At 56.4% G+C, this 12,849-nt stretch overlaps 1 protein-coding gene across 1 annotated transcript in view; it reads left to right on the top strand.

Annotated features, from left to right (window-relative positions):
• Positions 1-9,656, top strand: part of IFFO1 (intermediate filament family orphan 1) — a 10,775-nt gene extending 1,119 nt beyond the window's left edge. The window contains exons 2-10 of the mRNA XM_031056715.1: positions 4-146; positions 4,879-4,939; positions 5,024-5,119; positions 5,346-5,486; positions 6,428-6,588; positions 7,069-7,189; positions 7,880-7,975; positions 8,165-8,295; positions 8,901-9,656. Coding sequence (XP_030912575.1) covers positions 4-146; positions 4,879-4,939; positions 5,024-5,119; positions 5,346-5,486; positions 6,428-6,588; positions 7,069-7,189; positions 7,880-7,975; positions 8,165-8,295; positions 8,901-9,003 — 1,053 coding nt within the window. The 3' untranslated portion in view covers positions 9,004-9,656. The remainder of the gene's footprint in view (positions 1-3; positions 147-4,878; positions 4,940-5,023; positions 5,120-5,345; positions 5,487-6,427; positions 6,589-7,068; positions 7,190-7,879; positions 7,976-8,164; positions 8,296-8,900) is intronic.
• Positions 9,657-12,849: the final 3,193 nt, after the last annotated feature.

Here is a 12,849-nt window from a genome sequence, read left to right as displayed (position 1 = left end):
GAGACCACCCTGGTGCAGGGACCCGGCGTCTCCTGGGTCCACCCCGACGGCGTGGGTGTGCAGATCGACACCATCACCCCCGAGATCCGAGCCCTCTACAACGTGCTGGCCAAGGTGAAGAGGGAGCGCGACGAGTACAAGCGCAGGTGAGAAGGGGCGGCGGGAGCGAGGGGCACCAGCGGCATCCCCGGGGGACCGGGACTGTCGCCGGGGAGGCTGCAGGGCTCTGCCTGGTGGGCGATGTGAGGGGGAAGCCGGGAGGGAAGGCGACAGTCCTGGCCGGACTTCTCGGGAGCACAGGCTGCAGGCAGGAGAGGGCAAATGTGGAGCCCTGAAAGCATTGTCTGTGCCTGGGGCTCCTCCTTGGCACCTGGTGTGCGAACTCTCTCGGGATGTTCCTTGAGCCTTTTTCCATCTTACCAACCTGGCATGAGGGACTAGAAATGCTTTTCCAGGCAGGGAAGGAACAACTCCAGGAACCGTGTTTTAAAGCCAAGGGGAATGCTCAGGGAGGAGGAGCAGCCTGAAAGTAGGTGAGGAAGGTGGACATGCAGCAGTGAGCGGGTTTGGATTGGACAAGGCTGCTGGGAAGGAAAGAGTTCTCTGGATGTGTCGGGAGGTGTGGAGAAGCCCCTCAGCAGGGTGGCTGGCCTCTCCTAGGCCCTTTCCCTCGCCAGCGCTCTCCAGCTGGCCCCTCGGCAGCAGAGAGCCGAGGCAGGACACCCCACTCCTCGGGGGCTTTCCTCCCGACCCAAAATAGCTGTGGCTTGGCATGTGCCTTGGAGAAGGGTGAAGCAGAATGCAAAGCTAATCTCTTGGCCGGTTCTTCTTTCCCGTGCAGCGTGGCCGCTGCTCTCGCCTCGGGCTGTGTGTCAGGCCGGTTCCCGAGATCCGCACGTAGGATGAGCTCAGGCTGGGCTGGCGTGGCGGGGTCAGGGCGAGAGCGGCGCTGTGACTGACACCAGCCCAGCCACTGCTCTGGGGTTTTTCAGAAGTCACGCTGTGACGCTTAAGAAGCAGTTAGGAAGTTTGTGATTCCACACCCAACTCCCCACGGGAGCTGTGCCACCGACCCGTTCTGCACGGCCACGGCTCCAGTGCCAGGATGGAGGCTGGGGTCCGAGATGACACATTATGCTTTTGCTTATAAGGCTTAGGCTGAGCCAACTTGCCTGCCAGATGCTCCAAAGGCACTGAGCAAGGCACGTGGAAAGGAAGAGTTGGCATCTCTTCTTTCCCACCAAGTGCTGCATGTACCTAAAGCCTCTTATTATTAAGCCAGTGGTCAGGCTCCTTCTCCAGAGGGGAGCAACGCTCCTTGCATTGCATTTTCAGATCAGAGAGCGGGAAGCTGAAGCCAGTTTTTTGGTCAGGAAAGCTTGAGCCTCAAAGTGGGTGAGCCAGAGGGGGGACCAAGTTGGGTTTGTTGGTGCTGCTGAAACTTTGGGAGAACGGAGAGCTGAGCTGGATTGTCCTGCTCTGGCAAGTGAGCTTCAGGGAAGGCTGCAGAGGGGGTGACAGAGGGACTGCTGAGGGTGAGATGGGGGGGCACCACAAGCTGCTGTGAGCCAATGTTATTGGTGAGATCTATTTTTGGAGTGTGTTACCAGGAGCTGGGGGAAAGCAGACCCCACCCCCAGACCCTATCCAGCACTGGGAACTTTCTGACGGGTACAGCCAGGTCCCAAACAGGGGAATGGGACAGAAGGATTCCATTTCCACACCCTTCTCCATGCTGGGGGCTGACACCAACATCCCTTGGGAGCTGAGAGTTCCCTGCCACGGTGGGCTGTGATCTGCCATGGGGACGGTGCAGCTGGTGTCATGCCTTTGCCACCTGCCTGGAGACAGATGGAAGAGGCCATATTAACACAGGACTTCCCAGTTCTCTCACCCATGGCTTGGGGGCTGGAGCTTGTGCTTTGACCAGGACAGCATTGCTGCCTTGTGCCCCACAGCACTTGGAGCAGTGCAGCAGGAGGTGAGAATAGTTGCAGCAGCAGGAGAGAGGCTCACAGGAGCTGCACTTGGAAGGAGCAGACTGAAATTAGATGGCCTGGATAGGGGCAAAGGGTGCCTGTGAGTATCACACAGACCTGCTAAGTGCTGGGGATCTGGGAGTCTTGTCACGTTTGTGCTGTCTGCTACACCTACTACTTCTAGTCACAAGTCGTTCTAATCCTGGGTGTTGCAAGGACGCCCTGGAGGTGTGGAGTGAGCAGTGCTACAACACGGTGTGTTAGAGTCACAGAATGGTTTGGGTTGGAGAAGACCTTTAGGGGTTACCCAGTCCTATCTCCCTGCTGTGAGCTTTCATTAGATCAGGTTGCTCAAAGTGCTGACCTTGAACATTTCCACTGATAGGCCATCCACACTTCTCTGGGCAGCCTGCTCCAGTGTCTCACCACTGTAATAAAAAAATTGTTCCTTATGTCCAATCTAAACGTACCTTCTTTCAGTTTAAAACCTTCACCTCTTGTCACTGCAGCAAAAGGTCTGGTACAAAGTCTCTCCATCATTCTTGTAAGCCCCCGTGTTTATTAAAGTGCTTAAAGAAGGTTTTTGTTGTTGTGATTGCCCTCTGAGGAGCTGTGCCAGGCTGCAGGGCCATCCCCATTGAGGTGAGCTCCAGCATAGTTCAGACGTGGCAAGAGGGGGGATGAGCAGAGCCTCAGGCCCCGAGCAGCCCAAAGCCCTGGTGTGCACTGACCCTGCAGGATGGGGTAAAGCCCCCCAGTGCCTGTGGCAGTGAGCAGGATTTTAAGGATGGGGGAATTGTTGATTTTTCTCAGTGGACTTGTTGAAGGGAGACACCTGGCAGGGACAGCACCTCATCTTTCCACATCCCTGGCTTTGGGAGAGCTGTCCCCTAGCTGGCAAGGAGATGGTCAGGTGTGCGTGCTGCTGGGACCCTCCTGCCCTCGCTGCCTGCCTTTGGGCAGGCTGTTGCTGTGCAGCAGTGCAGGAGCAGCCCCCTGTCCCCTTGGCACACGGGTGGCCGTGGGGCTGTGCAGGGCAGCCTTGCTTCCAGCTGGCAGCGACCTGCGGCGGCTGCGGGCGCAGTGCTGCAGGCAGGTTATTATTAGGAGTGGTGCATTGCAGGAGGGAGCAGGGCAGAAGGAGCCAGGCAGGAGATGAGGGAGGGAGGTTTGCAGTGGATGGGTGCATGGATTTGTCCCTGGTGGGGTGAGTCGCTGCTTTCTCCTGCCTTCTAAGCCGGTGTGTATGTGACCTGCACTCGTCTTCCACAGCATCGGTGTGAAATGAGCTCTTACCAGGATTTGCAGCTCTGCTTTACATCCCCAGTGAGTGTGGGATATATAGGGACCCAGAGGGAGGCGGGGACCAAAAAAGAGGCAGTGCCACACCAAGATGCTGAAATTTTTTTATTGCGGTGGAAGGCGTTTTTGTCCCTGGGGAGGGAGGCTTTGTTTGAGCAGTTCCCATATAAGGGCAATTCTACCTTTTAACTTTCTCCTTTCTTTTCCCTTCATCTCTCTTTCCCCAAAGGGATGGAAACACCCTTTGATTTCCCTTCTGAAGCTGTGGTATGGATCCAACACCAACATGAGGAGTGCACACTTTTGTCCTTGTTTGAGTAAGGAGCAGCATTGCTAGCTTTAAGAGCTCAGAAATTCACAAGCCAGGGCTCTCCCACGTCGTCAGATTGTCCAGATACCCCGAGATAACAAATGTGTGGGCTTTTCATATGCTTTCTGGCCTCCTAGACCTTAGGATTTATTGTTCAAACTTGGTGTGAGTAAGTGAGAGGAGAGATTTTTCACATCCCTGTGCAGAGTCACAGTGTCTGTGTTGGTGCTTGCAGGCATTAAATAGAAACCAGACCTCACAGCACCAGGAAGAGCCCAGCTCTGGTTGCTATCCCAGAGTGATCTCGCTTTCTCAGAAAAATCTGGCTCTCCCAGAAGAGCCAGGAGCTGGGTAAGAATGCAGCAGCCCTGCCCCATGCCGCACAGCAGCTCATGCCAACCCCCTGCTCTGTGGGATCATCATTTAGCCAAGGGCAGCACGGCTTGATGGCCTCCCAACAGACCGTGGGCTGGGCCAACACTGCAGCGAGACCCAAGAGGTTGAGCTCATGCACTGAAATGTAATATAATAATTGCTAGGAGATGTGTCTTTGTACAGCAAGGCTGGGCACCTTGCAGCTCCGCTTTTTGCAAAGCTGCAGAGCCCAATTCCCACCGGACAGCCCGGCATAAAGTGGCACAATCCATCCTGCTCCCTTGTGGGATGACACGGTGTTCTTTAATCCAACCTGGTACGCAGCAGTGGAGCCAGGGAGTCTTGTGGCCCTGCCGAGGCAGCGTGGCTGCCCTCTGCACTGGGATAGGCAGAGGAGCAGCCCTTGGTGCACATGGTGGTCACTCTCACTGTGGGGTGGTTCGGTGTCAGGATCAGGGTTTGTCCTTCCGGACAGCCTGAACTGCAGCGCCACAGACACACAGACGTGGGCACAGAAGTGATGCAGATGGGGGCAACTTCCCAGTCCATCTGCAGAGCTGTTGTGAGGCTGGAGCTGCTGTGGCCCAGGGCTGTGGGGCTCAGGGCAGAGGCTGATGGGCTGCGAGGGGCCGTGGGTGTGCGGCCCAGCTGCCGGCAGAGCCTGCGGTCGGTGTCCCCAGCTCCCCCCAGCACAGGGCAGGCTGTGGTGGGTGGGGCAGCGTTTGTGGCTGGGGGGGACGAGGGGCTTGGCAGCTGCCATGGCCCGAAAACAAGAGGCCATGCATTCCTGGGCACGTTCTCCTTCCCGGCCCTCTCGGATGGCTGTGGGGTGAGCAGCTGCCGCCCCGTGCTCTCCCTTTGGCAGCCAGTGAGGCGAGGCCGATGGGATCTGAGCGGCGTTTGTCTCCCTAGATGGGAAGAGGAGTACACGGTGCGTGTCCAGCTTCAGGACCGGGTGACTGAGCTGCAGGAGGTGAGCCTGGCTGTTCCCCCTGCCCCTGCGCCCCGGCTGCCCCACACTGGTGCTGATTTGCACGTCTCTCTCGCCCTGGCACAGGAAGCCCAGGAGGCTGAAGCTTGCCAGGAGGAGCTGGCCGTGAAGGTGGAGCAGCTCAAGGCAGAGCTTGTTGTCTTCAAGGGACTGATGAGCAATGTGAGTCCCTAATCCCTCTCCAACCCCAGAGCAGTGTCCTACCCACGTGGCGTGGCTGTGTAGAAAAGCAGTTCCATCCAGCACTGGCAGGGCTGGTCTGGGGCACAGTGAGCAAAGCAGGGATGAGGGAGCAGTCCTGCATGAGGGGGAATGTGGGGGCACTGACTGCCATCTGTTTTGCCTAATATTCCTCCCTTGTCCCCTTCCTGTGGTGCCGTGGGTTCAGAACATCACGGAGCTGGACACCAAGATCCAGGAGAAGGCCATGAAGGTGGACATGGACATCTGCCGTCGCATCGACATCACTGCCAAGCTGTGTGACGTGGCACAGCAGCGGAACTGCGAGGACATGATCAAGATGTTTCAGGTGAGAAGCGCCCGCTGCTGCTCCCAACTCAGCCACCAGCTCTGGGGAGGAGAGATCCCAAAGGAAGAGGTAGAAGAGACAACACCAGCCCCCTGCTAGGGGAGGTGCTTGGTCACCCTCGCCCTTGCTCCCTTTGGTCCCTTGCTGTCTGTCTCTCTCGGGAGGACCAAGCAAAAGCGCACAGAGTGGAGGTGGAATGTTCCAGATGTTGCATTGGACATCAAGAGTCCCCTCACCCTCTTGCTGACCTGTTGTGTTGGGCCCAGGGACCCCCCAGTGCTAGGGGAGCAGCTGCAGGAGGGAGACAAGTTGCTTGAGTGTCTGTCTCTAACTCCATCTCTCTCCTTTCCCTTCCCCTCTCCGTCATCTTCTCTCTGTCTCTCTTCTCTGTCTCTGTCTCTTTTCTCTTTCTGGATGTTGCTGCTTTTCTGTCTCGCTCTTTGTCCCTACAGAAGCAACTGGTTAGTTCCATTCAGTTGAGAAATTTTAAAAATTTTAAACTTTCTTTTAAAAAGGTCGGCCTATAAATATTGACATGTTTCACCTTTTTCAGACTGTCTCTTTTTTCCTGTTTCTGTCACTGTGTTTCCCTGTCTCTGGACTGGGGTGGTGGGTGATTTGAGTTTTTCTGCAGTAAAACCACGTTGGTTTTTTTTCTCATCAAATTCATAGATTCCATCTTTAGTTGCTTAGCTTTAATTTTAGAAAATGCTAAAACCATGTTTTATCCATTGCACCCATCTTTAACCTGATCATAACGAGCCCATCTCTCTCTCTCTCTCTCTCCTCTCTCTTTTCTTCCTTCCTTTCTGTCTTTCTCTCTCTCTCCCTGCCTTTCTGTCCCTCCACCATTCCTTTCCCCTCCATCTCCTGCCCACTCCCTGCTCCTGCCCTCGGACCCGGCCTCGTTTCTGTAGTCTCTGCACTTGTCTCCCGTTAAGGTCCCAGCCTCGGTGGGGCGGAAGCGGGAGCGCAGGCAGGTCAGCGACGAGGACACCTCGCTGTCGGAGAGCGATGCCTCCCGGAAGCCCGACGAGGAGGAGGAGGACGAGACCACGGCCATGAGTATCAATGAGGAAATGCAGAGGATGCTGAACCAGCTGTGACTGCAGCTGCTGCACACCTCCGCCCGTGGTGTGCAGCCAGGCTCCAGCACCAGGCTCCCTGCTGGCCCTGGGGTGGGGAGGGCAAGGGTGGTCTGTGCCTTCCCTTCCTGGGTGAGGGCGAGGTGAGAGATGCTGCTGTGGAGAGTGGTCACTCTGTGCTCTGTGGCACAGTGGGACTGACCCCCTGGGAGACCTGAGCCCACCTGTGCCAAGAGTGGGAGCTGGTCCAGCTCCCCTCCTCTTGCCCCCTGTCCTGCCTTTTGGGAATCTGTGCCTGGATTTGCTGGGGCTCCTGACCATAAAACCAGCCCCTTCCCCATCAGCTGCTGGGTTTGGGCACACCTGAGTTCACCCTGGCCAGACCCCCAAGAGCTGCAGCCCTGCCCATGAGCGGGTGCAAGGCTTTGGCACCGACACAGCCCCCTGCCTGCTGTGCTCTCCTGCTGGGTGCTGATCTGCTGTTTCCTTGTGCCCAGGAGGGAATATGACTTTGAGGATGACTGTGACAGCCTCACGTGGGAGGAGACAGAAGAGACGCTGCTCCTCTGGGAGGACTTCTCTGGATACGCCATTGCAGCCGCAGAGGTGCAGGGGGAGGTAACGGTGGTGTCAGGGCCCTGAGCTCTCCTTGGCCTGGGACGCTCGATCCTGCCTGAGCCTGGGAAGATGCTCTCTCAAAGACCAGATTTCAGCCCCTTTCCCTTTGCAGACCTGTACAAGATGCTTTCCTGCCTTTTCTGTGTGTGAATACATCACAGCATCCCTGTCGAGGTCTCCTTTTCAGAGACAGGGACCTGTAGCCTGAGCGGTGTGCTGAGGGTGGGGTGCACACATGTGGGGAGAGCCACAGCCCATCCAGAACGGAACAATTCCTCTGCCTGGACTGCTCTCTGGCGATCCTTGCTCATGTTCACCAGCCCACCTACCCACTGTGCAGCAAAACTGCCCAAAGAGAGGCCTTGGTGTCTGGCCAAAGCCCTTGTCATCCCAAATCTTTGGCCCTTGGCAGTCCCCTGGGGATGGCTCATGCTCGGGAATGGTCTCCAAGTCTTCAGTGCAATGCTAGGCTTCTTTGGGTTGATGTGGTCACTGCCCAGTGTGGCGAGTCCTGAGTCTCTCAAGTCCATGTTGACAGGACTGACTCCTGTCTTATTTGTACTACACTGTGTATATTTCTTCCTCTTTTCCCAGTGCTGGCAGTTCTTTCTCTGATTTGTCTCTCTCTTGCCTTTGGTTCCTCATGTTGGACGCTTCCCTGCCTCTAAACCTGCTGTCTGCTCTCCTCAGCAGCAGGATGACAGCCTGGAGAAGGTGATCAAGGACACGGAGTCGCTGTTCAAGAGCCGTGAGAAGGAGTACCAGGAAACCATCGACCAGATAGAGGTGGGAGAAGGAGGCAGTGGGGGAGCCATGGCACAGAAGGGTGTGAAATGGGGGAGTGGGTCCCTGGGGAGGGAGACACAGTGCTGCAGTGGGTCACTGGTAATGTGGGTGACAGCCCTCGGTCTGGCCGTGCCCACTGCCCTGCACCACATGCCCTGGGATCATCTCTGCACCGTTTCCCTTGAGCAGCTGGAACTGGCCACAGCCAAAAATGACATGAACCGGCACCTCCACGAGTACATGGAGATGTGCAGCATGAAGCGAGGCTTGGATGTGCAGATGGAGACTTGCCGGCGGCTCATCACCCAGTCTGGGGACAGGTGAGCTCCAGCAGGAGAACCAGGACACCCGGGCTCTGGGTCTGAAGCCGGGGTGGTGGTGGTGGGAGGGAGCTGAAGGACGTGGTAGAGCTCCTGCCCTGCCCTCATGTGGTGTGGGGGGAGGGCAGTTCCCAGAGGCTGTTGGACTCCTGGCTGGCCTCCACAGAGGTCATGGTGCTGCTTCTGCAGAAGGCAGGAGACACACGGGAGTCACTTTTCACACATGAAGCCAGCCCCCTGCTATGGAGAGAGGAGCTGCCATTGTGCAGGGACATCGTGTAAGTCCCCAAAGGCCTTTGGAGCCAGGGTGGTTCCAGGCTGGGGACCCCTGTGGTGGACTTCCACAGACCCCTAGCCTTACATACCTTGTCAAGGTCCTGCTCTGGAGACCCCTCCAGCATCTCCCCCAGCTCTGCTTCATGCTCTGGAATGGTGTCCTCTGGAACACCCTGCCAGCACCCAGGGATTCCTGCAGACACACACATGCCCAAAGGGCGCTTCAGCTTCTGTCCTTCATGCTCTGGTGACCCCTGCCCACACCAAACTGGGTCCTTTCCCTCCCCCTGGGCGATGCTGTGACTGCTGCCCTTTGCTGTTCTCTGCAGAAAGTCTCCTGCCTTCACCCCGACCTCCAACAGCGAGTCAGCCCCCAATGAGGAGAGCGAGGAATCCGACCGTGATCCCCCCAGCGATGCTTCCATCAGATAATGAGGGGAGGCCCGGCTCCCTCGGACCCCCTTCCTGGCACGGGGTTGCCTGAGTCACACCTGGGAGAGACTGTCAGGGACGTGGAACTGCTGGTAAACGTCTGTCGCCCAGGCTCACTCCCGTTTTGGGGTGCTTGGCAGACCCCACACACCCCCTCACCGGATACCTTGCAAGTGGGAATAGCTAGATAGACCTGAGGGCCCTTGCCCGGGCTGCTCTGCCTTCAGCCCCTTCTCTATTCCCTTTCCCTGCTTTGGTTAAGCCGTGGTTCGGGCAGGGAGGCTCCAAACCTGCCACGGTGGCGTTCTGCAGGACGTGTTCCCAGGCGCCCCAGACCCACCTCCTCTGGCCTCCGTCCTGGTACGCCTGACCTGCCCTCCCTGCCCTCCCTGCGCTTCACGGAGCCCAACGAGAGCCGTACCTCCCTGCAAACTGGACCTGACACTGGTGCCAACTGGACCGAGCCCAGGGCTCTCCCTGTCCTTGCTGCTGGCCGGGCACCTGGCTGGCACTGCCCACGCCGTGCCGGGCACCCCGAGCCTCCCAGGCCTTCTCCGGGGCGGGGGCCGAGTCCCGCTCACTGTGCACTTTGCTTTGCTCACGTCTGTGTTACGGGGGCGAGGTCATTAAATGGGACGATTTCCTTTTCTACAGCTTCGCTGGGTGTGGCCTCTCCTGTGCTGCCGCGGGCCAGGCGGGGCTGTGGTCCCTCAGACCCCGAGCTCGCATCACTGGGTCTCCCCATGGTAGATGGGACAGTGGTGAGACCCCTGTTCTGAGAGCCGCTGGCCCTCAACAGGCACTGGTGCTGCATGGGCTGCCTTGTTTTTAACCTGGAGCATCATCGATGCAGAGGCTGAAGGATTGAAAAATGGAACTGATCCTGGCTTGTGAACCTCTTCCTGTTTCCTGGCATCTTCTGCCTCACCAGGGCATCCCAGAGCACCTTCCTGCCTGCCCTCAGTCCCATATCCCACCTCAGTGTAACCGCAGTGGGGATCCCCTGTCCCACCATCTCCTGCGGCATCTTCCTGGCTGGCTCCTCCAGTGGTGGTGATGGGAGGCTGGGGCCTGGCAGGGTGTCAGGAGGATGAGCAGCCTCCAGAGAGGCAGTGTGATCCACAGAGGCAGTGTGATCAGTGAGGAGTGGACACAGCCTGCACAGCCAAGGCAGGTGAAGCTCTGGAGCAAAAATGCTTCCCACTAAAGGTACTGAAGGGAGGAGAAAGCACATGGCAGTACTGTTTTTGGATCATCGCTAGGATTAGGTATGGAAGATAAAATGGGGGCTGAGGGATGTAAGAGTTTCTCTCTGTAGATGTGGCTGGGTGGCTGATGCTGCTGGGTGCTTGAGCTGGGGGTGCTGTGGTATCCATGCACCACATCACAGTGTCCGTGTTTGGGCAGGGTGAGGTGCTCTGCCCGTGCCTGCCCCGTGTGTTAAGGCATGTGTTGGCATTTCAGCAGGGGCTGAGCTGCCTAGAGCAGGCAGGGAGGCGAGTCCCTGTGAATGGCAGAAAGATTGAGCAGGAAACAGGAAATCAAGGCGCAGGTGGAGCACTGCTGGTGCTGGGGAATGGTAATTCCTCAGCCTGTGGTCTACTGTGGCTCCTGACTGCCATCTTATCTTGCAGGAAGTTGGGAAAGTGTTTCACAGGAGCAGCAGGGTGCTGGGAAGCAGCAGAAGCCCTGGCTGCCTGTGGGTGTGTGGGTAGATGGGAGGTGTGTGCCTCAGTGCCTGCCATGGCCCTCACCTCTATGCTACCGTGTTCAACTGTTTCCATTTCTTTCCCTGTTCCCTCTTTATTTTTCTACCTAAAAGAGCTAAAGCCAGAGGAAATATTTTACTATTTCAGTTTTCTACTTTCAAGTGATGCCTCACACACACAGTAGATCAGGGATCACTTCCTATCCCGTCTGGAGGCTCTTCAGTTTCATGCAAATCCCCTTTCCTGTAGGCATCTTTGCAGTGTTTTCTGCTCTGTCTCTCCTGTGGAGAGTTCTGTGAGTGGCTGACAACTTCTGGCTTCCCCCATGCACAATCCAGGACATGCATACCTTTGCCTTGGTACTGCTTAAGGAACCCAGAAGACTGCAGAGTACGTACCATGAGAGATTTCAGGAATGAAGCACAGAAGGACTGACATCTCTGCCTCGAGCAGTCATTGCCCAGAGGAGCAGCAGGTGCCAGACACTTGTGTCCCAGGACACGTGGTGACCCTGGTCCCACACTGCCTGCCAGGACTCCATCTGCAGTGAAACCGAAATCTGCAACACCCATGTGTGCAGGAGGGTGTTCCCTGGTGAACTGTATCACCAGCAAGAGGCTCTGTTCCCCCACCAGTCTGACAGCCTCCAAGATCTCTCTGGCAGGATATGCAGCATGGATCCTTTGCCTCAGCAATTCCTCAGTGTGGGAAGCACAGCCCAAGGCCCCAGTGTTGGCTGGGCCACCCACCTGTTCAGCTGTGGTGACCCCACATCTTTGATGCTGAAATGAGATGTGGTCCCTCCATCTACTGAGTCCTTCTCTGTGGGCTCCTTTTCCTTCTTTGAGGAGTATCAAGCCTGCTTTTCTCCACCATGCTCCCTGCTGGGAACTGTGATGTCCAGGAGCTACTCAGTGCTGTGCTGCTTCTTGAGTCCCCAATGTCACCTCCTTTCCAGGACATCTCTCGGCAGTACCTGCTCAGGAAGCAATATCAAGTCCTGTATCTCAGTGTTGGTGCATTAATGTGAATGTTTAACGCCCGAGAACAGTCTGAGCACAGACTGAATGGGATTCCATGGCAGGAGGCATCTGGGCAGTGCCTCTGCAAGCATTCAGCTCAGCACTGTGGCTGCTGAGTGCTGACCTCTTGAACATCTGTCCAAGACCATCCTTTTAGGATTGTATCTCTGGACTGCCAATAAGGTCTTCCCACTGAATATTTAGGCAGACTGGTTCATCAGCTAATTACCCTTCCGGAATGTTGGAAGGAAGATTCTCCCTTGGGCAGGGAGAATTGGGTTAGAGATCACCTAGGGAAATGGGATATCCACAAATCCATGGCCCTTGTGGGGATGCATCCACAGTGCTGAGGAGCTGGTGAACACCATAGCGGTCATCTTTGAAGGGTCTGACATCAGGAGAGGGGCCTGAGGCCTGGAAGAAAGCAAATGTCACCCCACTCTTCAAAGAGGCCAAGGAGGACCTAGGAAACCAGTCATGCTGTCAGCCTCACCTCAATGCCAGCAAGGTGATGGAGCACCTCATTCTGGAAGTTATCTCTAGGCATGTGGAATACAAGAAGGTGAGCAGGAGAGTCAGCTTGACTTCACTAAAGGCTTGACCAACATGATTGCCTTCTACCTCAGGACAGCTGCCTGGATGGATGAGGGCAGAGCAGGGGATATTGTCTGCCTCGACTTGAGCAAGGCTTTCAACACTGTCTCTCACAAGATCCTCATAGACAAACTTAGGAAGCGAGGACTGGATGAGTGAACAGTGAGGTGGATTGGGAACTGGCTGAACAGCAGATCCCAGAGGGTCATAGTGGCACAGGGTCTAGCTGAAGGCCTGTCACTAGTGGTGTCCCACAAGGTTCAGTAACAGGCCCATCCTTGTTTAACTTACTCATCAAAGACTTGGATGAAGGGTAAATGCTTTCTCATCATGTTCATTGATGACACCAAGCTGGGAGGAGTGCCCAATACCCCAGAGTGTTGTGCAGCCCTGCAGAGGGACAGGTTGGAGAGATGGGCAGAGAGGAACTTCTGAAATTCAGCAAAGGCAAAGGCCGGGCCCTACACCTGTGGAAAAATAACCCCATGCAGCAGCACAGGCTGGGGGCTGACCTGCTGGTG

The sequence above is a fragment of the Geospiza fortis genome, unplaced genomic scaffold (genome assembly GCF_000277835.1).
Source record: "Geospiza fortis unplaced genomic scaffold, GeoFor_1.0 scaffold1, whole genome shotgun sequence".
Taxonomy (NCBI): domain Eukaryota; kingdom Metazoa; phylum Chordata; class Aves; order Passeriformes; family Thraupidae; genus Geospiza; species Geospiza fortis.
The sequence above is the reverse complement of the archived record's forward strand: the minus strand, read 5'-3'. Positions and strand labels throughout refer to the sequence as shown.